Raw genomic sequence first — 24,213 nt, 5'->3', positions numbered from 1 at the left:
GGCATTTCCCCCACTTTGAGAAAAGCATGTTTTCTTCTAATGTGGTTGATAGATTGCAGCCTTTTCTTGATAGAACCAAATACATCTTCATGGATTTGGCCTTTGTGGTCTAAAGCTACACTTCTAAGAGAGTTTAAGTTCATCCCTGCTCTGTGGTAACCTGAATGGGTTGTTACTTAGTTCCCCACGCACTGCTTGAGTTCTGTGGAGAGCTGCATAGCATGCCTAAGTCCCAGATTAGGCAGATGGGCTGGGGAGGGTCAGTCTTAAAGTCTTGGCTTTCACAGATCAACTACACCCATTTGTGGAGCTGGTTTCCTGTAATCACTTGCCCTTTTTCCTCACCTCCTTTCAAACTGCAGACTCTGGCCTGGTTGTCCCAAGTATTTCCTATGAGCTGCATAAAAAGCTGTTGTCTGTGGCTGAGAAGCATGGCTTGACTCTGGAGCGGAGACTGGAGATGACAGGCGTGTGTGCCAGTCAGATGGCACTGACCCTACTCGGAGGACCCAACAGGTAAATGCCTCCAGACCGGTGGGGGCTGAGTGTGGGGTGATGCTGCTCTGCCTCAGCACCACCACAGTGCGTCACACACAGAGTTCATCAGACCGTGGCCGCTCCTCTAACGTGAGTACCTCTGTGAAGTCACTTTCCTGGATGCTACAAGGTTTTTGTTTGCCTCTCTCACCCTTGTCCTGGAAGTCCTCATTCTTCTCCCAGCAAACCACCCTTTGATCCTTCCTTCGTGGTAACAGCTGACTCTCAGACTCCTGCTGACTACCAGAGGCTTGCTTTCTAAGAACCTTCAGAGACCCAGCCTTTGGAACTCGCCATTCACTCAGAGGGCTGGGGTAAAAATCAATCCTGAGTTCCATACCTGAGAGCTTCTAGAACAACCCTGACAACTGGGTGTAAGAGCTAGACTTTGGTACCTTTCCACTTGCCCTTTTAGGCTGCTATATCAGGGGCAGTGCTTAGTTTTGTGGATGTTTACTGATACCATGTACCAGACCTTGTGCTAGGGCTAGGGATACAAAGAATAAGAAAATACTGCTCCTGTCCTCCAGTAGCCTAGTGAGGTCTCTAGAAAGTCCAGTGCTGTGGTAGAGGAAACAGAAGCCTCTCCAGGAAGCCACATTTCTACTCCAGGCTGGAGAAGCCACTCACCCTTCCTAGAGCAGTGACATCCAAACTGAGTCCTACAGAGCAAGGGGGAAAAGTAACAAGCGTGTGCCGAGGGCAGAAAGGATCAGGAGACCGTGGATCCATAAGTCATTTCGTGTGGCTGGAAAGTAGGGCTTTGGTACAGCTGAGAGGTAGGGAGCTGCTAAAGGGATTTCAGTAGTGCTGTAACACGGTTAGTCTTGTGTTTTAAAAAGGCGACTTTGGCCAAGTAGATTAATGGAGGAGGCAAGACTGGGGCCATGAGACCAGTTAGAAAACTGAGTCAGGGGCCAGGTGATGGTGGCCCCAAGCAGGGAAGTAGGGAACAGAGAAGTGGGTGGATGAGGGAATTTTTAAAGGTAAAATCAGCAGGGCAGGGTATTGAATGGATATGGAAGGTGACAGAAAGTGAAGTGTCAGTGATCACTGAACTTAAAGCGTTCTAGCATGGACATCTGGTTGGATAGTGATAGCATTCACTGTGATAAGGAATGTGGGAAGAGGAGCAGGTTTGGGGGAGATGGTGGATTTTGTTTTGGATATGTTGGGTTTAGGAGGCCTGTGAGACATCCAGTAAACCATTGGCAGTCGGGATCTGAAGTTTAGAAAAAGGTCTGAGCAGAAGATAAAGATCTGGAAGTCATCATCTGATACACGGTATAAGAATAGGCAAGCTCCTCTAAGGAGAGAGTGTAAAGGGATGAAAGGGCCTAGGGTGGAATTCTGGGGAACATTAGCATTAAAGCAGAGTTAAGAGATGAGGAGCCTTCCAAACTAGCTAAGAAAGTTTAAAGCCAGAGAGGTAAGAGAACCAAGAGGGTAGTGTTTAAGAACCAAAGGAATGGTGTTTGAGGAATAAAGGGATGGTCAGCAATGGCGATGCTGAGAGAGCAGGCACGATTAGAGTTGATAGGTATCTGCTGTATTTGTCAATAAAGAGGAGGACTTTGGTAGCCTTGTGGGGGAGTGGTGTCTAAAGTGATCCACGCTGGCTGTGAGATGTCCCCTCCTTGCTTCTCCTCTCCCCTCACCCTATAGCATTGTGTTCATTCCTCCTTGTCCCTTGATTTAGGCCTGCTTCCCAACCTGGTTCCCTGGCCTCTCCTCTGCCAGGAAAGAGCCAGTGGAGACCACAAAGGCTAGGAAGTAGTGCAAGCTGCTCTCTGAAGGAGTATCCTGCCCTTGGGTCTGATGACCGTAGAACCTTCTCCCAGAGCAGCCATTGGGGCAACTTGAGGAATAACCTCTTCCTGGGAGTATTGGAGGCCATTAAGTGGCTTCCCAGCAGTTTGGGGGCAGGATCTGAATGTCCTCCCCAAGTCACATTCCTCTAGTCAGCTTCTTGGAGGTGGCTGTCCTTGTGCCTGTCTGTTCTTTCAGTGTCTGAACTCTCAGAAGGGCCATCTCCTGTCGTTTGCAGCAGTTACCACGGTAATCAGTTTCATGTATGTCAAGTACCATGCATTTTTTCACTGCACTTTCACAACAGCATTTAATTTGATCCTCATAGCTTCACCTCGAAGGTAAATAGTAACCCAGGTTTTAAGATGAGCAAAGCTAAGGCTCAGAGAGCAGAAAAACTTGGCCCACGTGACATTGCTGGTTCACGGTGGGGCCAGGTCTCCAGTGCCTATACTCTGACCCTGCCGTTGGGTATGTGGGTGCCGTGGTCCGTTTTGAGTCCTCTGATGGGGATGCCTCTGTGAGAGGGAGAGTCCATTTAGGGAACAGACACGGGTGAATCAGATGCCAGAACTCGGCAGTATCTGCGTGAAGGGAGAAGTACTCGTCATATTTCCATAAGATGCAAACATGGTGAGGGAAATGAATGACTTGGTGTATATGTAAAGTACATTACCAGATTGCCCCAAATTTATTTGGGGAGTGCGGGTTTCCTCTTTGGCTTGACAACATCTGTCTTCCTCTCTTTGGGGAAAAAGAGTAAGTGACTGTCACTGCTCCGCCCCTAAGCAGGGGCCTAAGCCTCTTTCTTGCTGTTCATCTCCCCTTCCCTTCCTGCCCTGGGGGCAGACTGAGTCCGGCACAGCTCTAGGGCTAATCCTCTAAACCTCCTTACTTGTGGCTTCTCTGAGACCAGAGAGGTCTCAGCTTTGAACGGCAGGAAGCTGGAAGTGACTTCGTCAGGAAGTGGGTGTCCAAGGCCGCTACCAGCCTAGGAGGCCGGGAAGCCCCTAGCCTGCCTGCTGCCTCCTCTGTGACCAGTAGTGTAACAGTGCCAGCATCGATTGAGTACTTTGTGTGTCGGTTCCTGTTACAAGTGCTTTACATCCATTCATCCACCCAGCGTCCTATGAAATAGGTACTATTAGTATCTACACCATTGCCCTTATTAGCTTACTGGCAGCTCAGTAAAGAGAACTTGGACTGGCAACTGATTGAGGATGATTTAGAACTACCGTCTTTGGTACTTGCTGTGAGTGTCTTAGGAGTTGAGGCAGAGTAATCGTAAAAGGGGTGGGTCAGAGTTTCACAAGTGAAGGGGTTTCTGGGCAGGGGGAATAGGTTGAGCAGAAGCAAGAAAGAACCTTACACGTGCAGCAGAGAATGATGAGACCAGTGTTCCTGCAGTGGAGCAGGCATGTTGGGGAAGAAGAGCAAAGAAGGCTGCAGAGGTAGAAAAGCCTCTTTGCTAAGAAGAGTTTGGACCTAATAGGTCATACGGTGAGAACAGTAAGTGTTCTTGGTCAGAAAGCAATGTTCTGGCAACAGTGTTATATGGAACAAGATCTGGGTGAACTACCTAATGAGAGGACCCAGCAGATGACATGACACCGGTATGTGGGACAGTGGGAGTGCCACCCTGTAAACCTGGCCTTCAGTGGGTTTTGTCCATCCCCCTCTGGAACCTGGGACTGGCGAGAACTCTGAGAGCAGTAGGTGCCGAGACGCACTTGCCTGGTATATGATGCAAGGGATTGGCAAGTCTGCAGCTGATAACGCTTCTTTGCCTTCTGTTCCAGGTTGAATCCCAAAAATGTTCACCAGAGGCCTACGGTGGCCCTGCTATGTGGGCCCCATGTGAAGGGGGCTCAGGGTATCAGCTGTGGGAGGCACCTAGCCAACCATGATGTCCAGGTCATCCTCTTCCTGCCCAACTTCGTGAAGATGCTGGAATCCATTACCAACGAACTCTCTCTCTTCAGCAAGACCCAGGGCCAACAAGTGTCTAGCCTCAAAGGTGAGCACTTGCACAGAGCTGGGCTGAGGCCCTCTCCGTCCTCGGTGCTTTCATTGGTCTGGCGGTGCCGCCCAGTGGTGACAGGTGGAAAAGCACAAGTGTAAAGAATGCTTTGCCCGTAAGTAGTCTTAGTGTCTAAGGAAATAAATACCTTTGGTGTCCACTTGCCTACTTCCTATCCCTTTCACCCTCCTCCTTCTCCCACTACTCAAATGGAGAGGTGGGGACCTATTTATTCATTTCACAGATATTTACAGAACGGGCACTGTTTTTGACACTGGGGATATGGCGATAGATTTTTTTCCTAAGAAAATATTTATTTATTTGGTTGCATTGGGTCTTAGCTGTGGCAGGCGGGCTCCTTAGTTGCAGCTCGCTGGCTCCTTAGTTGTGGCATGTGAACTCTTAGTTGCGGCATGCATGTGGGATCTAGTTCCCAGACCAGGGATCAAACCCAGGCCCCCTGCATTAGGAGCATGGAGTCTTAACCACCGTGCCACCAGGGAAGTCCCAGATTTTTTTTCTTAATCCATGCTTCCGTGGAGCTTACATTCTTTTTAGGACAGATGACAGGTAATATCTCTTTCGGGTCACATGGCAGTAAGTGTTACGGAGACAAATAAAGCAGGGAAGGAAGACGGAATATTGGAGGGTTGGGTGGAGGGTAGCAGACTTAGACATTTCAGGGTCCAGTCATAAAGGGCCTGTGGATCACTGTGAGGGTTTGAAATTTTACTCTGGGTGAGATGGAGAGTCACTGGAGGAATTAGAAGAAGAAAGATATCCCAGTCGGGTTCCAAATGATCATTATGGCTGTTGTTTGAGAGCAGACTGTAGGCTTACAAAGAGAGTTATTAAGGCTATTGTGATAATTGGAGAGAGAAATGTTGGTGGCTAAGACAGCGTGGAAGTGATGAAAGGTGGTTAGTTTCTGAAGCAATATTGAAGATAAGAGTTTACAGATTGGGTGTAAGGGACGAGAGAAAGAGAAGGGTTAAGAATGACTCCAAGGTTTTTGGCCTGAGTAACTGGAAGGATGGAGGTCCCATCACTGAGATGGGAAGAGCTGGCGGGGGAGATTTGGGGAAGAAGAGCAGAAGCTCAGTTAGAGATGCCTGTTGGATATGCAGGTGGAAATGTTGATTGATGGAGAAGAGTCTGGAGTTAAGGGATCTGGTCTGGAGTTACAAGTGTGTGGGTGGTATTTAAAGCCATAATGAGCCTGGATAAGATGTCTCCTAGGAAGAGAGATTAGATAGAGAAGTTGTTAGACTGAGTTCTTTGTATAGAAGTCAGGGACTTGAGAGACCAGCTAAGGAGACAGGGAAAGAGTGGTCAGTGAAGGAGAAGGAAAACCCGGAGGGCCTGGTACCTGAAAGGCAAGTAAGGAAAGAACGGTGTGTTCAGCTATGTCAGCAAGCCATTCTAGGTTGCCGTTACTCTCAGGCCAGGCTCCTCCTGTGGGCATGCGGAAGATAAGATGCCGCTCCCACTCTTGAGAGCCTCAGGGCCCACAGGGACACCACCACCTCCATCCATAGTGGCCTGTTCTGAGTAAGAAAGCCATCAGTCTCTAATTGAGATATGTCATTACTTAAGGCTGAGACCTGGGGAGGGGTTCTCATATGTGGGTTCCCCCCTTGAGATCTATAACATGATGCCCTTTTCCAGGCAGTTGGTTCTTCCTCTAGCTGCCCACAAGCCTTTCTATCCCAACTGCCCCAGGAGGCAAGTCTGAGGATGCTCACCTTTGAGTTTGGTCTGATTTCCACTAGTCTCAGTTTAACCTCTTGGGCTGGTCAAGACTTACATACTTGTTGAGATATCTGTTCTTACACTGTCCCAGAGGCCTGGTTAGAGCAGAGAAGCCTTTTAAAACACCTGAGAGAAGTGATAGATTCCTTCCCCGTTCTTAAGGTTGGGCTGCAAGGAGGACTTATTTCCATGATAGTGAGAGGGGCCAGCAAGGCCAGGCAGTCTGAAGCAGGACAGCCTGGTGTAGAATGAGCATGCTCTTGCCTGCTCACACTTCTTGGGCCAGACAGCAAATGGCAGTCAGCCCATTTCTCCTGAGCCCTAGGCACGGTCTCCCTGTGAGGGCTGACATGGCAGTAGAGCCCACCTTCCCAGAGCCTATAATTTACCAGGGAGTTAGTCAGATATGCAGAGGAGGCAAGGGCCTTGTGTCCTGAGAAGCTCTGCACACCCAGCAGGACAGTGCTTCAGCCTGGGAGCTCCATGAGGACAGTGGTCCATCAGGCTGACACGCCCTTGGTCTCTAGCACCCGGCCTAACCAGGCCTTGGAACTTCCGGGGCCTGAGTACTGACCCAGCCTTGAGAAGGCTATTCTCTGGAGAGGCATTGGAGTGGTGTCTGAACAAGACACTCTTGGGGGCCACCATGGTTCTAGGCCCAGCCTGGGCTGCTACTTCATAGGGGTTTTCAGATGGCACTCTTTCCACCTACAGATCTGCCCACCAGCCCTGTGGACCTGGTGATCAACTGCCTGGATTGTCCCGAGAATGCCTTCCTGCGGGATCAGCCCTGGTACAAAGCAGCCGTGGCCTGGGCCAACCAGAACCGGGCACCAGTACTCAGCATAGACCCTCCTGTGCATGAAGTCGAACAGGGCATCGATGCCAAGTGGTCACTGGCTCTGGGCTTACCTCTGCCTCTGGGGGAGCACGCAGGCCGTGTCTATTTGTGCGACATCGGCATTCCCCAGCAGGTATTCCAGGAGGTGGGCATCAGCTACCACTCACCCTTTGGCTGCAAGTTTGTCATCCCACTGCACTCTGCCTAGAAGGGCTCTGGGCAGGCTGGACCCTGCGGTCCCCTGCTGCTCCTGCCAACGAACGCCTTAAGGATGTGAAGCTTCATGGACCTTGTTGTTTTTTCTCTTTTTGGTTTCTTTCTTTGAGAGAACAGCTCATATTTAAAACAGACCTGCCACCTGCCCTTAGCCAGGGAAAGCTTTCTTACTGGGTGTGCGGGGCGAGTGGCAGGCTCCGCGCACAGTGGCTCCAGGCATTGCTACACTCGGCCCCCTGCGTGATCAGGTGGGGCTTCGTTTACAGACATAGGCAGCTCACAGACTGTGTGTCACGTTTACAGCCTCTGGGCCTGGGCGAGCGCCTCGCGGGGTGGGGCAGCCCTGTTTGGGGCCTGAGCTGGCTCTGGTGCCGAGCTTGTGGCTCTGTCTCCCTTGCTTCCCTCACAACCCCAGCTAAGCGGCCCTTCCTCAGATCACGTAGAACTGGCTGCACTGCAGTTGTCCACTAGAGGGCAGACTTGCAGTCTCCGTTCCGTTGAGGGCTTTGAGGCCTTCCCTCAGCCCCCGCCACAGGTTGATTTGGGGGCTTTTGACCCTTTCTCTTGAGCTGATCCAGGTTTTATGCTGGGGTTTTTTTTTTCACTCCATCACTCTGGGAGGCAGGGAAGGGGAATGGCATCAGAATGGTGTTACTGTATTGGGATTTTTTTTACTGTTTTTCTGTTGTCTTCAGCACAGATAGTATAAGGTTATGTTACTGTAGAACCACAGTGCCCATCTTGCCAGCAGTGCCCCCCAACCCCATACTCTATAGCTGGGGGCTGAGCCTTTGCCTGGTCTGGGGCCAGACCCCTCAGGGTGCAGCTTTAATGTTCAGTATTGGGGAGGCCCCTGGGGGAGCCTGGTGCTGAGCCAGAAGAGGCTCCCTGGTGCTTCCGTCCTAAGCCACCACTCCCCACCCCTCCTTGCCTGCGCACACACCCCCTACGCTCTTCTGCCCCCTCTGCCTTTCCCCTGAAATAGTCCCCAGCAGCTGTGATCCCAGAGCAGGGCTCACGTCCCTCCCATGTGGGCTCTACCCCAGCTTTTACAGCCTGGGCCTTGAACCCTTTATGATTGTTTTCTCTAGATGAGTGGGCTCAGGGCCAGCACCCTGTCTCAAAGATGCCAAAATGAGGCTAGTTCTGGATGAGCTAGCTGGTGGGGCTCAGCCTTAGGAACACACTGCTGCTCAGATCCTAAGGCACTAAGCCCCCAGATGTCCACAGGCCCAGGCCCTGAAGGCTGGTAGAACAGGAGCCATGCCCTGAAGTTCCTGAGAGGGGCCCTTGCAAAAGGCTTGTGCTTTAAAGCCTGTTTCAGGGCTTCAGGCTTCCTTCTGCTGTGCCCACCCACTCTGGTTAAGGGGGTGGATCGTGGACACAGGGTAGGCCCTGGTACCATGGGTTTCAGGCTACTTACCACTTTTCTTATAGGAGCATAGGCAGGAGCCGATGAGGCAGGGGAGAGAGGGCTGGTCCCTCCTTTCCTCTCATCTTCCCTCAGATGTTAAACTGTCTCCAGCAGCGGAAGGCCAGCGACTGTGAACCCCGTGCTGTGTATCCTTCCTGAGCCTCTGCTCACTCTCAGGGCCAAGGAGCTCCCATAATGGGGCCCTCTCTTTAGAGGCAGGGCCATAATCTGAGGAGCAGTGCTGGATTACAGGCATTTTAGTAAGCAGCCATTAAACAGGTTCTGGCTGCCTGTTGATGCAGTGAGGTCTCCTAATTGGGTACAGTGAGAAACGAGCTAGAAGAACCCTGGCCCAGAAGACTCTGCTTGCTCCAGTAAGTCACAGTGACCCTGGGGGTGATGGCCTTGTGTTGAGGGGCCACTGGGAGTTGGTGCCCAAGCCTCTCCCTGTTTTCTCCCCAGGTGGCCCTGGAGCCTCTTCCTGCCCTCAGCCTGGGCCTTCCCCAGTGGTGGTAAAGATAAGCATGATTCTTCTCTCTTCAGCTCTTTTCAGAGGCATCCTGCCCACAGTGCCCAGTCCTAGGGAGCCCCCGTCAGGTGGCCAAGACGATCACTCATGCAGCTCTTGGGGAACCAAAAACCAGCACGAAAATAAAGCTGAATGACGGAGTCCTGTGCTCTGTGGTAAATTGCTCGGTATGCTGCAGTGAAGTACTGCATCGCCAGCCCTAGGAGCCTGCGTTTGCTTCTCACACTTCATTAAAGTTATCGGGCACATAACAGTCTAAAGCCCAGCCAAAGACAGGGCCGGAAGGATAGGTAAAACCAGTGGGCCATTTCCCTTATACTCCTTGGGGCTGAGAGGTACAGGGGCCTGCAGTCCCCTTTTAGGACTGTTCAGCAGACCTACCACTGCTCTTCTGGGTCCAGAGGGATACCGGAGCTTCTGGCTAGCCCTTCTGTGCCTGGCCCAGTTCACACTTAGCTCTCCACAAGCTGAACTGCTAAGAAAGACTTTATTAATAAGGTGGGGAAGGGAGAAGGCAAGGAGCCTGGAGATGGACACACTGGTACCAGGGGGTACAAACAGTAAGAAACACTTTATTATAACTTTACAACATATAAATAGCTTGGGTCAAATCTGTGCTTTCTGGCAGCTGGGCATCAAGTCTCCTCCCCTGTAGGCTCCTGCCTTCCTTCACATTGCACTGTTCATTGGGTGGCTCTGGCCCTGGGGCCGGTGGTAGAGCTTGGAGAAAAGGGGCCGGGCAGCCCAGTTCTGCTCTCCATCTCCCAGTGTGGTGGCCTGCACCTGTCATCTGCTTGGGTTGCGGCTGGTGTGTAAAGACCGCTCCTCAGGGGTCAGACCAGCAAAGAAGGGATGCAGCAGGGCCTCCGCCAATGTGATGCGCTGGGCAGGGTCAAATTCTAACATCCGTCTCATCAGGTCAAACAGCTGCACGTGCTCCGGAGAGTCTTGGAGCATATAACTCTGCTCAGGGACACAAGGTGTCTCAGTGTGATGGCAGGGTCGTGGGAAGCCACAGCAGGTCCCCTTGCCTCTGGGAAGCCTTGCTGCGTGGCTGAGGAGGCAGGGACGCCTCCCTGGAGGACTACTTCTCCCCTCCTGGACAATGAGCAGCTCTTTTCTTTTTGTGCCTGTAATAATGTTTGCTCTGAACTTGTCAGGCTACTGGGTGTCTTGCTGGCTTGGTGACTCTGCCCCCACGTGCAAAGTTCTGACAGGTGGGTAGAAATCACCTCTGTGGAATTCACTTGTCCAAGCACCAAATGCAGTTGACAGAGGCTTCCTGGCCATGTCTAGGTCTTCCCTACCCCTCACCTCAGTCCTGCCTAGTTCTTCCCAAAATTGAGAGAAGATGGGGCAGGAAGTAGCACGGTCTCTGACATCTGGCTCTTCTGGTGTTCCCCAATTACATTCACAGCCACCCTGTGGGGAAGGGGTAGAGCTAAGGGCCCCTCTGGGGCAGTTTGCAAGAAGCCCCACTGCCAGCACCCAGCAACCTTAGGCACAGCCTCCCATAGGGCCGGAACCAGGAGGCAGCCTGTAGCCGCCTGGCCTGTCTCTCTGCTGTGTGTCTGCCCAGTGCCTGGGGTCTCCTTGGCATAAGTTGAGCTGGGGGAAGCCAGAAACTGACCTTAAGAGGTTTGCAGTTCTCCTTCACATACCGGCCGTCAGAGCTGTTCTCATCCCAAACCAGGCCCCCTTTGTAAAAATATTTCTGCTTCCTGAAAACAAAGGACAGGAAGGGTCAAGTCTTAAATGGGAAAGACAGTGGCAGCCTGAGGAATGGCAGCAAAGCAAGGCAGGGGATCCTGGCCTGACCCAGCAGGAAGGTCTCGGCAACAGGTTTGCCAGGTCATTCCAAGATGGGAAAGGCCCCTAGGCCAGCCCTGCGGGAGCAACCAGGACTCCTTACCTGGTACGGTGGATCATGTGTGATGGGATGGGCCCTAGGATCTTCTCCATCATCACCAAATGCTCTCGGTTTTCGTGCGTCTGTGGAAGGTTAGGGACACAGCAAGTGGGGGTCAGTGCCAGCCTCTGCCCCCTTAGGGTCCCTCAGGGAATAAAGGACAAAAAAGATGGGCAAGTTCCCTTCCTGCCCTGGGAGATGCAAACCCACCAATGGAATAGCAGTCCCAGCCTTTCTGACCTGGTGGCAGCCTGGGACCAGGGATGAGGCCAGCCTGTTCTCTCAGGGTCACGGTCAGACTCCTTGACCCTTCAGGTGCACTGTATAACTACACACCTCTTTTTGGCTACGTTCCTCACTCTCTCCCCAGAAGGTGCCCTGCCCCAGCCCACCTCCATGCCCTCACTCAGGCGGTGCCCCTTGCCTGGAATGCTCACTCCTCCCACCCCAATCCTCCATCCTTGATGGCTGACCACAAGAGTCCCTGAGTGTTCCAGCTACCCTGACCTCTTCCTTCCCCTGAGCATCTACAGCCCTCAGGAGACAATCTCACAACATGCTGACTGGTGGGCAGCGGTCCCACACTAGGCCTCTGCAGCCTGTCAGAGTAGCAGCGCTTAGGGTAGTGGGGTGATGTGGGAGAGGCCTTACCTGGAAGAGTGTGAAGCCCCGGTAGTACTCAAAGAGAATGCAGCCAATGCTCCAGACGTCGCAGGGCTGTGCCCAGCCCAGCTCTGAAAGCCAAGATGGGACAGGCTATGAGATCCAGCCCTGTGTTCCCAGCCTAGAGGTCACAGTGTAGCTACCACACTGCCTGGCAAGGCTCCTGCCCCAAAGCCAGTAGAAGTCTCTTTCTTGGTAAGGCCAAGTCAACAGCCATAGTGACTCAGGACACTGGCCTCAGGTGGTGGACAGGCACCTCACTCCCTGTTTATACCCTCCCAACAACTGCCCGCTTTATCAGGGTTGGGAGCTACACAGTCACTCACCCAGGATCACCTCAGGCGGGCGATAGTGACGGGTGGCCACAATGGTCGTGTGATGCTCGTGGTCAAAGGTAGCACTGCCAAAGTCAGCCACTCGGATGCTGGTGTTCTTCACCGACTTCTCCTCACAGCTCTGAAGGGCAAGGAAGGTGAGCCAGGTCGAGTCTGTCCTGGTGGGTACACACCCCTGGAACAGGGCCTCAATCTTTTCCCCCACCAATACCTTGTGCTCATTGTAGAGAGTTTCAAACTCAGAATTCACAAACAGGATGTTCTCTGGCTTCAAGTCTGTGTGGGTCAGTTGGTTCTCATGTAGAACTGGGGAAGCAGGAGAGGAGGGAAGCAGACACTGAAAACCTGGGCTTCCTCTCTGGTGCACCTGCCAGCGCTAGGCCAGCTCCCTCCTCCAAAGTCAGCCTGCCAGAGCCCCTCACAGCCCCTAACCTCAGCAGTGGGCCAAGGGAGCAGACTGAACTGCCTCTGTACTGGCTTCCCTCTCTAGAGTTCTCTGTGCTTAGGGCCTTGGAAGGTTCTGATTCTTGAGGGGGCAGGGGAGACTTTTTCCATTTATAAAACCTCCCTCCACCTGTCTGCAGGGGACCAGGCCTCCTCAACCTGTCTCTCACCAGAGCTGCAGCATCAGCCTTGGGGTGGTTCCCTCTCCCCAACACCAGCTACGTAATTTGCAAGGCCCAGGGCAAAATGAAAATGCAGGCCGTCTTATTCAAACGTTAAGAATCTCAAAATGGTAGCAGCAGAGTATTAAACCAAGCACAGAGCCCCCTGTGAAGCAAAACAATTAAGCCAGTCCTCCCTCTCCTCATCCCCAGTCCCGAGCGCGGAGAAGTCTGCCTTTTTCCTCCAACTCCTATCCCACCGATGGTGGTACCCTGCCACTCATCACTTTTCCCACCTGGCACTCAAGACCCTCACAACGGTGTGGCCCATCTCTCCCAACATGGGCCCTGTCTTCACCAGAAAGAGTTGCAGCACATGCCAGGCTCTGGGCCGTCGCTGAGTGCTCACCTAGCTTGGAACACACTCCCGTCCCATCATCTATGCAGACCCTGTAGTCTAGCTCTAGGTCTATCCACCTCCTCTCCAACGAGCCTTCCCGACCTGTTCCAACCACTGCAAATCCTGCAGTGCTGAGCACAGGCACCACCAGATATGCTCTCAAAGGCTGGCAGACAGATGGGAAATGACGGTGAGACAGAGGGTGTCTATGTTGACAGGATCTGTGGGTGGGACCAGCCAGGTCAGTCTCTGACCTCTTCATCCTATGCAGGAGGGTAGGAACCGGGGTGGTACGGGGCTAATTCTAGAGCGGCTCTTTCATTTTTCCCGAGTGCCTGCGGGCAGACCCAGCTCAGGAGGTCCCCTGGAGGGGACTGCAGCCTCTCCATCCTCACAGATTCCTACCTGAAGGCCTTTCAGCCAAAGGGGCCCTGGTGTCTCTGGCCCAGAAGAATAGTTAACGATGTGCTAGAGCGAATGATGGAGAGCAGGACCACCAGGTGACTCTGCTGCAGATATGTGGCCGACCATGCTCCATTTGAGGGTGGAAACTTACACCTAAGGGCGTGGCAGAGCTGGTAGGCCATGTGCCGGACATGTGGTAGAGGGTAAGGCTGGAAGTTATTCTCCTTTAGGAACTCAAAGGTGTTCTTGCCCAGGAGCTCAAAGGCGATGCACATGTGACCATGGAAGTTGAACCAGTCAGACATCAAGACGCACAGGCTGGAGGAGAAGGATGGATGGGGCTCAGGGTCTGTGCTGGGGGGGCTGGCTGCCTCACCCCGTCCCCTCAGGTGACGCCAGTCCCCACTCCCTCCCAGGCCGCTGGGTCCCACGCAGGATGCAGATACACATAGAGAAAGAAAATTATGGGCACAATCCCTGCATCTCAGAGAACGAGGTGGAGTAACACCAGTACACTCCACAGAACAAGCATTGCTTTTTTCCACTCCCTCAGCTGAGCTTCCTGAGATCCTGCAGGGCTCAGCACAGTGCTTGGAGGGGGAATGCTCAGTGTCTGTGTGCCAAAGGTGGCTCTCCTTCGGATATCTCTGACTACATGAAAGCCCCAAACAGCTTTGGGTTTGTATCTTGTCTAATGCCCACCACAACCCAATGAAGCCCCCAATTCACAAACTCAGGGCGGGGAGGCCCGCCTCAGAACACAGAGCTGGTTGTGGTGGGGCCTAGACTGAAATCCAAAGGTTCCTTCCAGCAAGACTCACTCGCCAAACTCCCCTGGCTCTGGCTGTCGGCAGAAGGCATGGTGCCAACCAGGTGAAAGGGCACTGCTCAGCCCCAGTGGGTCCAGGCAGTTGGGGCCGGAGTAGACGCTGCCCCCTAGGAAGCTTCCCTCCCATTCCTTGCCGACACTCACAACTTGTTCTCTTTGTCCTTCTCCTTGATTTTTTTGAGAACATTGATTTCTAGCCGGGCGGCCTCCCGGTACTTGCCCACGTTGCGGATGATCTTCAGGGCAACCTGAGACTTCCCTCTGGACCAGGGAAGGAAGCAGAATTTCTCATGAGAAGCTGTGCAGCCCTCCCCCCACCCGCCGCCCCAACCCAGCAACTCCTGGCAAACACTACTCAGGACTCCAGGAACAGGGCCTGCCCTGAAGACAGCAGATTCTTGATGCCCAGCCTACCCCCTGTAACACTAGACCTCTACCCTCATAACAACAAGTTGCTGTTGGCATCCGTGCCAGTCTTAGGCTTTTATGATCTCAGCCACTGCCAGCTCCCGGGGACGTAGGCAGAGGAGTAGAGTCCTATCCTGCTGACCAGCGCCAGCCCTAGAGCTCACTCAGTAACCCAACCTGTAGGCCAGTCCGTTGATCCTGGCCAAGCGGTCCCACTCAGAACCCTCTGTGGCACCTCCTGACCTTCCAGAGCACATCTACAAGTCTGGGCAAACTGCTCCTCCTGGGATTCCAGGATGGAGTGAGGGTCTGGCAAGAGGGTAAGGGCCCCAGCAGCAGGCTCCTCTCCCTGGGAACCCCAGGGCCGATCCCTTTAGCACACCACCCTGGCCCCACCTGCCTGCCTACCAGCCACAGCATTTATCAGAGACCACTGACTGCCAAGAACCTTTGTTCAGTGTCCATGAGGATTTTAATAATTCCTCCTCCACACCCTCCACCCTTACCCCCAGCACCAGCCCTGTAGGCCACTTGCAGAGTCTCAGCAGAGAATATCTGCTGAGGTTAGCCTGCTAGGCCCAACTGCTGTCAGGAAGGAAAAGCCAGAGTTCAGATGCCCAGGGGGAAACTAGAATGATAAGCGCTGGCCCGCAACGTGTGGCCTTGAAGCCTCTGGGAAGCTGGCCTTGGTGCCTGAGGAAAGGTTTACAGGCCCCAGGGCAGAGGCATCTTCTAGAGAACACCCTGCTTTTCTCTCCCTATCCCATTTTCCCAGATTTTCAGGGCGGGAGAGGACCTCAGAGGAAAAACCACCACTCCAGCCTCCTAGAACAGGATCCCTCAAGGGCATTCCGACCCTCGACACAGGGAGCTCGTCACTTCCACACAACTACTGCCAGGCTTGGACGGCCCTTCCTTGTGCTGAGCTGAAGCCCACTGACCAACTCCCTCTGGACTCCCTATAGGTGCCCTAAGCCCTGTGCCTACCCATTAGTGACTTCAAAGGCTCACTTTCCATCTAGCTACTCAGAGTGACACAGCCCAGAGAGCCCCCATGTGGCACAGCTCTCAGATCTGCCCTATCTCTCTCTCTCGTCACTGTATAGTCTACATGTCCCTATGCCCACTGGTCCCGGCCCTGACCTCTTGGGCCACATGGGGTCTGAGGGGTGTTTAAATGGGAACTGGGCGCCCAGGGAGGCTTCCTCAGTGATAAGCACTACCTTGAATTGGGGCCACATGGCTGGCTGGACTGCTGGGCCTAACTGTCCTCTCCAAGCAACCCTCTGAACCGAGCACAGCGGTACCCGGCTCCTCCATTCAACAGCTGGGGGATACAGTCAGACCCCAAGCGTGTTTCTTCATCTCTAAAATGGCACAAGTCACATACGGGCAGCACGTGGCTCAAATGAGACAGCAAGGACACAAGCACTTTCTGGTCAAAGCGCCAAACCAAAGAGAGGGCCATTAAGGCGGGAAGGCAGTGGGCTCCCAGGAGGTAGCCTCCCAGCCTAAGGTAGAGGAGGCAAGGCTTCTGGTCTTGAGGAATGGCAAGGGGACAGAAATGTTTTTCACTGCTCAGTCTAGAAGGGAGCAAGGTACCCCCAGGAGCACCCCTACACACACGGGTGCACCCCTGCTCTACCTCGGCACACTCAGAGAGGCCCAACCCTAGCCACACTGGAGAAGGCAGCAGCCTGCCTGGTGAGAAAGCCCAGGGTCTTCTCTCAGCGGGGGCCTGCACGGCCTCTCAGGCAGACCTCCAGAGGGTGAGGGCTCACGCTTGAGTCGGGCTCAGCAGTACTCTCAACCCCCTGCTAGGCCCAGACCCTAAGAGATGACAGGAAGCAGATCCAGACCACGGAGGAGCCAGGGCCTTGCCCTGTTCTGATACCCACAACCACAGTCCTGGGGAAGTGGGGAAACTGGGGCAGCGCCATTCACTGACCAGCAGTTCTTGGGCAGAGATGCCACATGCCTATGGAATCCCAAGAATTTCTCCCTAATTCAGGGGATCAGCACAACCCCAATATGCACAGGTCAGAACTCTGCTTTGGTGCTACGCTTCAAAAAGAAAGAGGTTAAGCTCTGCCACCACCTTCAAGAACCTCAGGCCAACTCTTCCCAGGAAGCTGGCTCACCTGGCATGGTCCAAGCACTCCACCACCTTGCCAAAGGTGCCTTCACCCAGGTTCCCCACGATCTCATCTAGGAGAGAAAAGAAACAGGGCATGAGGATCTGGAGGACAGAGGATCGGCAGCTCCTGCAAGTTCACAGCATTCAAATTCTCAAAAACAAAAAAGGTTTCTCTCTCACTGCTACACTCTTAAAAACGGAAGTTGCTAGCGTCTGTGTCATTCAGGCAATTACTGGTGGCCCCGCTAAGGCGCCACGCGCACTAGAGGCCCCTCCAGGCAGGAGAGGTCTCGTCTAACAAGGGGGATAGAAAGTAGAGAGGTAAAGTTTTACGAAAGGTGGCTGTACATCGCTCTTGGAGCCAATCGCCGATCCGGCACACCAGGTGGCCCTCCTTGTCATCTTCCACACTCCGGCTGCTGCGCTTACTGCTCTGTTGGCTTCTCTGCATGCACCGCCCCCCGAAACGCCATCCGACCAATCGCATGGTAGGCGGTTCCGATTGACAGATTGAGGTGTCAGTCAAAGGCAGAGGTGGAGACGGTGAGGAGCCGGTGGGTTGGTTGATTGGATTTTCCAGATCCCAGCATTTCATAAGGCACACAGCATATATAACGATAGGGATATTGCAAGGGACACGTCAAGACACAAACTGACTTCAAAAACAGAAAAGTAAAAACAGCTACAGGTATGTAAAGAAAACTCGGACATTATCTAAGAGAAGGGCGCCGCAAATGCTCAGAAAGACAACCAGCCTCTGCTGCTGAGGGGCTGCCGTGTAGAGAGTCACAGGCCTGACTCCCTCCTCCACTGAGTCTCCCCCTCCCGGGCCCTCCCATGATGGCTTCGGCTAGGGTGGAGACGCAGTGAGAACGGCGCAAGAAGATGGCTGGCCCAGCCTGGGTCCGATCATCCAGAATGGTCAGAGGCCACTCTGGCTGGCTTCAGCTGCAGAATGCCCAGCCTGTCCTTGCCTGCCTCTGTTCGCCCACGCAGTCCTGCACATGCCCGACAGCTGCCACCTGTCCCTAGACGGCATCCGTGGCCAGACTTAATTAACATCACCAGCAGAAACGGCCTTCCGTCAGCAGCCCTTGTGCCACCAGCCTTGAGCAGGGAAGGAGCACTGGATCCTCTGGGCCAGTCGACTCTCCAAGGCCTACCACCACGATGGCCCACACAGGCCCCAAGCCAGCTCCTGCCCTGGCCTTGGCACCTATGCTACTCACAGGCCAGGCCCGGCCCATCCTGAGCCTCATGACGACAGAGGGCACCAAAAAGAGAAGAAGCAGAGCCACAGACCTGCACTACCATCCTGTGGCAGTGTGCAGAGAGGCCACCGGGCCATGCCGGGTGCCCAGTCAACCTCAACCCGTGGCCACTCAAAGAACCACGGGAAAGCTCGGCAGAGAAGACGCCTGGCCCCCCTCCACTGTTGCACCACTACTCCTCAGGGGCCTCACGGCCGGGAGCGAGTGAGGGAGGGAAGAGAGCTGGGGAAGAGAAGAGAAGACAGCATACACCCTCAGAGATACACAACTGGCCTTCCTTCCCAGAGGTCTGAGCACAGTGTGGTTTCCTGGTCTCAGCAGAGACCCTTCTGTACAACCCTTCACATTAAGGATGTTTCCAGGCCCTGCTCTGGGCACGTGGCCTGCAGCTGGACAAGGCCTGGAGCTGCGGGCCTTTTGCCATTTCTTCACATGCCCCACCACACAGGCAGCTCATCCCCCTTGACTTGACTGCCCCTCACGTGAAGAGGCTAGGCTGCAGAGGACCTGACTGGAGGTCAGAGGGAAGGTCCCAGTCCATGCTAATTGACGGGCCCTCCCCTACCCGTGGGCACTCCAGCCTCCAGGCCTTTGGTGAGGGGCGTGGAGAAGAGACTGCAGAGGTGGATGCAGTCCATACCAGTCGGAGCACTCAGCTGTGTGTGGGGGGCAATCTCTGGGTGGGGAAGACCAGGCCATACAGCCCCAGACCACGTACCAGCAACCCTATTAAGGATTCTGAAGAAGTGTCTCTGGCTACTTGCGCATGTGGCCTGTCCTGGAGCGGTGTGGAGACACAGATAGGCTGGGGACCAGCCAGCGCCGGAACCAGAGCCCTCAAGTTGCCACTGCCCATGGGCCAGAAGATAGAGGAGCCGGGCCCCTGCCCAGCCCTGCACCTGGACCAGACAACACATACACACACACATGCAGGCACACCAAATGCACGTGCGCAGAGCTGGCAGTACTCACCCAGACCAGCCAGCCTGAGAGAAGGCTAGAAAGAGACGAGGCCTTTAAGCCCCAGCCAGCACACTCTGGCCACCACTCACCGAGGAGGCGCTGCTACAAGACCTGGTGCGGCGTTTGTGGCAGTGGTGGGCATGCTTGCGGGTCCGGTATGGCTCCCTTTCCCGTGACCGCCGACGATGATGGCAACGTGAAGATCCATAGTAGTCCTCTCCAAAGGATGGGCTCCGCTCTTCACACCGGTACGTGTCACTGTCACGGTGCTCCCGGTATCTCCTCTGGTAGGGCAGGCGGTCATGGCTGCCAAGACCGGGATAGGTACACTGGTCAGAGCTTCCTCCCACCAACCGGGCTCCTGCTACTAATCAAGACTCATGTGGTGGGGCCCCTGCAAAGGGCTCACAAGGGTAGCTTGTGGGAGCAGAGGCGTCCAGACTAGGGGAAGTGCGGGGTGGGTGGGCACGTGTACGTGAAATCCAACCTCCAGAACCCCAGCTCCTGACAGCACCCCTCCGGCGCCACAGGAGGCAGAGCACTGGGAAAGGTGAGCATGGTGGAGGACCTCTGCGGGTCCCCCATCCCAGAGCTCTCTGTGGCCTGCAGAGACTGTTATTTTGGTCTGGGGACTGAGATAAGACCAGGGACCAATATCTGGAAAGGGCTGAGGTTATGTTCCCAATCCAAAATGAGGAAGGCTCAGAGGTTAGCAGGGGAGATGCTGGCCTAGAAAACGGGGGAATGTGTCAGGAGAAGGAAGACTCAAGGATAGAGAAAGAAGGGGTGGCATGGATGGTGGCGAACTGAGGCCAGGGAATGCAGGGGAATTGCAAGGGGAACAGGGGAAGAGCCTGAAGAGGACAGGCAGTGATCAATGTGCAGCCGGGCAGAGGCGGCAGTCACCTGAAGAGGCCCAGGGCTGCCACAAGCCTCCAGGCTGTCTCCCTAGCCCGGAAGTGGAAAGGAATCCTTTCTTCCGACCTAGTTCCCCCTCACCTTCTAGACCGAGATCTCCGGGGCGGAGGCTCCCTTCGAGAGGGGTATCGCAGTCTCCCTTCATGCTCCCGACTGTAAGACCTCCTCCTCTTCCATCGGTAGCTCAGGTACGGGTCTGGCTCAGGGGAGCGGTATCGCTTACAGTGATGCATCTAGGCCATGAGAAATAAAAGCCCTGCTAAGCACGCAGCCAGCCACAGGGCTGCCCGGGCAGCCTAGGCGCTCCTGAAGAAGAGGCCCATTGTTCTGTCTGGGGGCAGCCCCTCCCAGGGGTTTATGAAGTGAAGAACTCTGAGGTCACACTGGTCAAACAGCAGACAATGGGTAACACCCTTCACCAGAGAACAAACAAGCAGCTGCCTCCCCAGCACAGCATCATTGGCCTGGTGGCCTGAGCACTCAGGGAACCTGGAGAGCCAGGACAGGTGCCGAGGCAGAATGCAGGGAGGGGCTGGTGAGCACCATCACAGGAGACCAAGGCCAAGTAGAAAGGGAGCCTCCTGTGCTCAATTCCCTCCTGCCTGTCTGTAGGGTCCTATGAAGTGCCTGTTCTGTTGAGCCAGAGGCCAGAGTCAAAAGGCTGCTGGCAGGGAGCCAATACACAGGAGCAAGGGGTGAAGGCCCTCGAGTTTGAGAAGCCAGGTTGCCTGGCTGAGGCCCTGAACTGTACTCTGCTCAAGGACCACAAATCAGTGTGAGGAGCCACAAGCAGAATCGAGAAGACCAGCCCTTGGACAAAGAGGGTCCCACAAACATTCCCTAGGCTACCTGAGGGTCTGGCAAAGCAGACATGGGGGTCTATCCAGCCCTTGTTGGTCTACAGTCAGTCCTAGTATCTGTAAAGATGCCAGGGTCTTCAGAGCAACCAAGTCACTTGCCCGAGGCCTATTTAGCACCCGCAGACCACCTGCCACTGGTGCCATGCCAGGCAGTGCCTCACCTCCAACAGTACCATCACTGTGCCCTCTTCTAGATTCCCTGCTCCAGTATCCTCTTCTGTGCCCATCTCAGGAGAAGTCAGAAGCCTGGCTGTCTGGCAGGCTTTGGGCTCGGGGAGGCAGGCCAAAAGGGCTCCATCTCACTATTCCTGGTTCAGTAGGGACTTACACCCACCACAGAAAATTGCCAGGTTGGATCAGCCATCAGCTGAGAAAGATGGCTATGTGAAGCCAGTTCCCTGTTCCACCCAAACCCCAAACCCTGACACTGCCTCCACAGGAGGGCTGGGCCAGAGACCGTAGCCAGCCTTCCTCCCAACCTTTCACTTGGCCATAGCCAACCAATGGTGGTCAGTCTTGGGCTTGCCTGATCAAGCACATTTTGGACAAATCCACTGAGGCTGTCTCATCTTATAAGAAGGGTCTGTCTGGAGGAGAACAGAATGGAATGGCTCTCCTTAAACGAGCAGGTCAGTGAGGCATATCTGACAAAACCCCTGGGAGCTTGTCTGCAATCCTGAGAAAGTCACTGCCCTCAATCTCCCCGCTAGCAGCTGTCTTCTGCCCTCTACCTGGAAGCCCAGGCCACAGCAACCCTTGGAGATAAATACTCTGTAACAGCTCCTCAAGAGCTGTTCTGTTTTGACTAATATTTCACTGTTTCCCTGCAATTATGGCTGGGTCAGGTGCCTAAGCGATGGAATGAAGGCAGTATCTCACATCTCAATAAGTGACAAGGAAGATGTTCCAATGGCCAGGACAAAGGCCCTGCCCATCCTCACTGGGCAAAGCACCAGACCTGGAAGACATGGTCTAGTCTACACAGGCCAAAGACTCTCTCCTGGGACCCAGAAGATTCTTATATATGCTCATGTAAGTGGAAAGAGCACAGCTTCAGATGTCAATCTGAATCCTGGCACTGCCACTTCTAGCTTGTGCCTTTAGGCAAGTTATTAAACAAGTCTAACCTTCAACTTCCTCTTGCAACAAGGGGATAATAATCTCTTACAGGACTCTGTGCAGATTAAATTATATCACTCCTTTAAGTAACATGCCTAGTACATGTCTTTAGGTCAAAGGCCTAGCACAGGTCTGGGCCCACAAGAGGTACTGAAGGCAGCTTTACATCAGCAACATTAAAAAGGTTCCAGGGGGCTTCCCTGGTGGCGCAGTGGTTGAGAGTCCGCCTGCCGATGCAGGGGACACGGGTTCGTGCCCCAGTCCGGGAAGATCCCACATGCCATGGAGTGGCTGGGCCCGTGAGCCATGGCCACTGAGCCTGCGTGTCCGGAGCCTGTGCTCCACAACGGGAGAGGCCACAATGGTGAGAAGCCTGTGTATCGCAAAAAAAAAAAAAAAGTTTCCAGGAAACAACTCGGGGTCTGTGTTAAATGCCCTAAGGGTATTAAGGACATTTTTAAGTCCCTTCCAAGGGACCAGAGAAGAGAGAGATCCGGGTAGAAAACCCTGAACGAAATCCCAGTGCTGCCTTACTGGCCTCGTGACCTTATACACTGGGCCTTGGTTACCATACCTGGAAAATGGAGATGACACGACCCCCCAGCCAACTTGGCAAAGGAGATGATAAGTATGAAAGCTATATGAGACATCACACACAAAGCAATCATAGAGGATATAACTTCTCCTTTAACACATTCTAGGCAAGTGAAATATTGGGAATACCAGATGCTCCTCATTATCTTCCCAGCTAGGGCTCTAGGGCCCATTTCTCATCAATTATCTCTGATTCTCTGAGACCTCAGAAAACAGGTTGTTAAGATATGCTCTGGAAGGCTCTGCCTCTGCACAATGAAGAAAAAGGTAAGGTGAAGGAAACCAGGCGGAGGATGCCAGCTTTTCTCTGAGCACGGGCCTAGTCGTCTTCTCATTTGCTGGTCCTGGCCAGAGAACTGGGCTGACAAGAAGAGCAGCCAGCCAGGTCAGTGGCTGCCCTCCCGGATTCCAGCCACCCCAGCGCCCCATGGTTATTTTTGGCTGACGCTGCCCCACCGCTGCAACCTCAAACCTGCCACCTTGCAAGCCGCCACCATCGGGTGAAACGCTCCTCCTTTTCAAGGGCATGGAGGAGGGAAGCTGGAAGGCCGCCAACTCCGCCTCGACGGAGCCCTGGCTCAGGCGATTCCCACCCCAGCTCCACACCAGGACACCCGCACCCGGAACTAAAGGACAGAGATTCCCGGACCGAGGAGCAGCCCGGGCATCTGTACTGTCAGCTTGGCCGGGCCCCTGCTCCGGGCTGGAGCGGATCCAGCATCACAACAAAACACGCAGGGGGCCTGAGGTCCTCGCTCGCGTCCCCTCCTGACGCCTCTCCAGAGATCTCAGAGCCCCGTCCCCCGTAACCGCCGCCAGTGGAGGCGAGGGGAGACCTGGGGGAGGGGGAGGGGGAGGGGGAGGGGAGGGAGAGGAGGGGAAGGCCAGCTTGGGCCGGAATCAAACTCCCAAGCCGCGCGGGGAAGAGGAGTGTGCGAACTAAGCCTCGAGCCGGGGGTAGGGGAGGGGTCCGAAAGCCCCTCCAGGCTATCCCAGGTAGGACCCCGATCCCACTCCGCGGGCGGGTGCAGGGCCCAAACAGTATCCCTGCAGGGGCCTCAGAGGCCTCTTAGGCTCGGACTCCGACACGCGGGATCGAGAGATCGGGGTCTGCGGTGACCGCCCTCTGGGGGAGAAGCGACGGGTCAGGGGTGAGAGGTCGGGTCCGCGGCCTGAAGTAGACCGAGAAGTAAACGAAAGAGAGTAGCCTGAGATCGATCCGGGAGCCCTGGGATCCACACCCAGCGCGCCCACCCCTCCGACTCACCGCCCGCCACCGCTCCCGTCGCGGCCCCGGACCCCATACTCACCCTCTCCCAGGCTCCGGCTGCAGCTAGGCCCCACTCCCCGCTTCGAGCGCCTCTTCCGCTTCCGGCTCCGGCCTCCGCCCGTGGCAGCCCCGCCCCTTGCGTGACGCAGCCGTCGCCAGCCCGGGCTCGACCCGGCTCGGCGGCTTGGCCGCTCTAGCCTTCGACTCGAAGGCTCTGGAGGACCCGCCTTCTCAGCGCAGGTCGGTGAGGCAACTGCGGAGCCTGGTTCCGGGAGGGCCGAGAGGAAGTCCCCGGCCGCGGCCCGCCTTCCCCCGTGTCGCGTCGCACGTAGGCCCCAAAGATGCGACGGGGGCGTCCCCGGCCGACGGCGCCGGAAGCCCAAAGGTGGAGCCCCAGCCCCGCCTGTGC

The 24,213-nt window shown here is 54.7% G+C and overlaps 2 protein-coding genes across 7 annotated transcripts in view; one reads left to right on the top strand and one right to left on the bottom strand.

Moving 5' to 3' along the window:
• Nucleotides 1-9,258, top strand: part of EDC3 (enhancer of mRNA decapping 3) — a 51,741-nt gene extending 42,483 nt beyond the window's left edge. For 3 of the 4 annotated variants that reach the window (XM_033851995.2, XM_019949599.3, XM_019949604.3), the window contains 3 exons: nt 363-516; nt 4,146-4,363; nt 6,833-9,258. In XM_033851995.2, coding sequence (XP_033707886.1) covers nt 363-516; nt 4,146-4,363; nt 6,833-7,167 — 707 coding nt within the window. In that variant the 3' untranslated portion in view covers nt 7,168-9,258. Of the gene's footprint in view, nt 1-362; nt 517-4,145; nt 4,482-6,832 lie in introns of all 4 variants that reach the window. The other variant, XM_073801246.1, reaches the window with a different exon arrangement.
• Nucleotides 9,259-9,670: 412 nt separating this feature from the next.
• CLK3 (CDC like kinase 3) lies at nt 9,671-23,974 on the bottom strand. 3 transcript variants are annotated; one of them, XM_033851991.2, is made up of 13 exons: nt 23,845-23,974; nt 20,043-20,194; nt 19,133-19,349; nt 17,158-17,254; nt 16,814-16,880; nt 14,409-14,525; nt 13,587-13,753; nt 12,237-12,331; nt 12,017-12,146; nt 11,679-11,761; nt 11,031-11,110; nt 10,749-10,839; nt 9,954-10,540 (listed from the first exon to the last, which is right to left on the bottom strand). In XM_033851991.2, the coding sequence occupies exons 2-13, from the start codon at nt 20,192-20,194 to the stop codon at nt 10,280-10,282; spliced, it is 1,557 nt and encodes a 518-aa protein (XP_033707882.1). In that variant the 5' UTR covers nt 23,845-23,974; the 3' UTR covers nt 9,954-10,279. The 3 variants fall into 3 exon arrangements, with proteins under 3 accessions (XP_073657345.1, XP_033707885.1, XP_033707882.1); XM_073801244.1 differs by lacking the exon at nt 23,845-23,974 and having other exon boundaries at nt 9,671-10,081; nt 17,158-17,450; nt 19,101-19,349; XM_033851994.2 differs by lacking the exon at nt 23,845-23,974 and having other exon boundaries at nt 9,671-10,081.
• Nucleotides 23,975-24,213: the final 239 nt, after the last annotated feature.

Source organism: Tursiops truncatus, chromosome 2 (assembly GCF_011762595.2).
Source record: "Tursiops truncatus isolate mTurTru1 chromosome 2, mTurTru1.mat.Y, whole genome shotgun sequence".
Taxonomy (NCBI): domain Eukaryota; kingdom Metazoa; phylum Chordata; class Mammalia; order Artiodactyla; family Delphinidae; genus Tursiops; species Tursiops truncatus.
Note: the sequence above shows the minus strand (reverse complement) of the source record. Positions and strands in the feature narration are given on the sequence as shown.

Coding starts and splice junctions, on each gene's coding strand:
- CLK3 (XM_073801244.1), bottom strand. CDS start 20,194: ATGCATCACTGTAAGCGATACCGCTCCCCTGAGCCAGACCCGTACCTG. Junction 13,754..14,408: donor AAGGACAAAGAGAACAAGTT/GTGAGTGTCGGC, acceptor CTTCTCCTCCAG/CCTGTGCGTCTTGATGTCTG. Junction 10,840..11,030: donor CACATGATCCACCGTACCAG/GTAAGGAGTCCT, acceptor CTTTGTTTTCAG/GAAGCAGAAATATTTTTACA.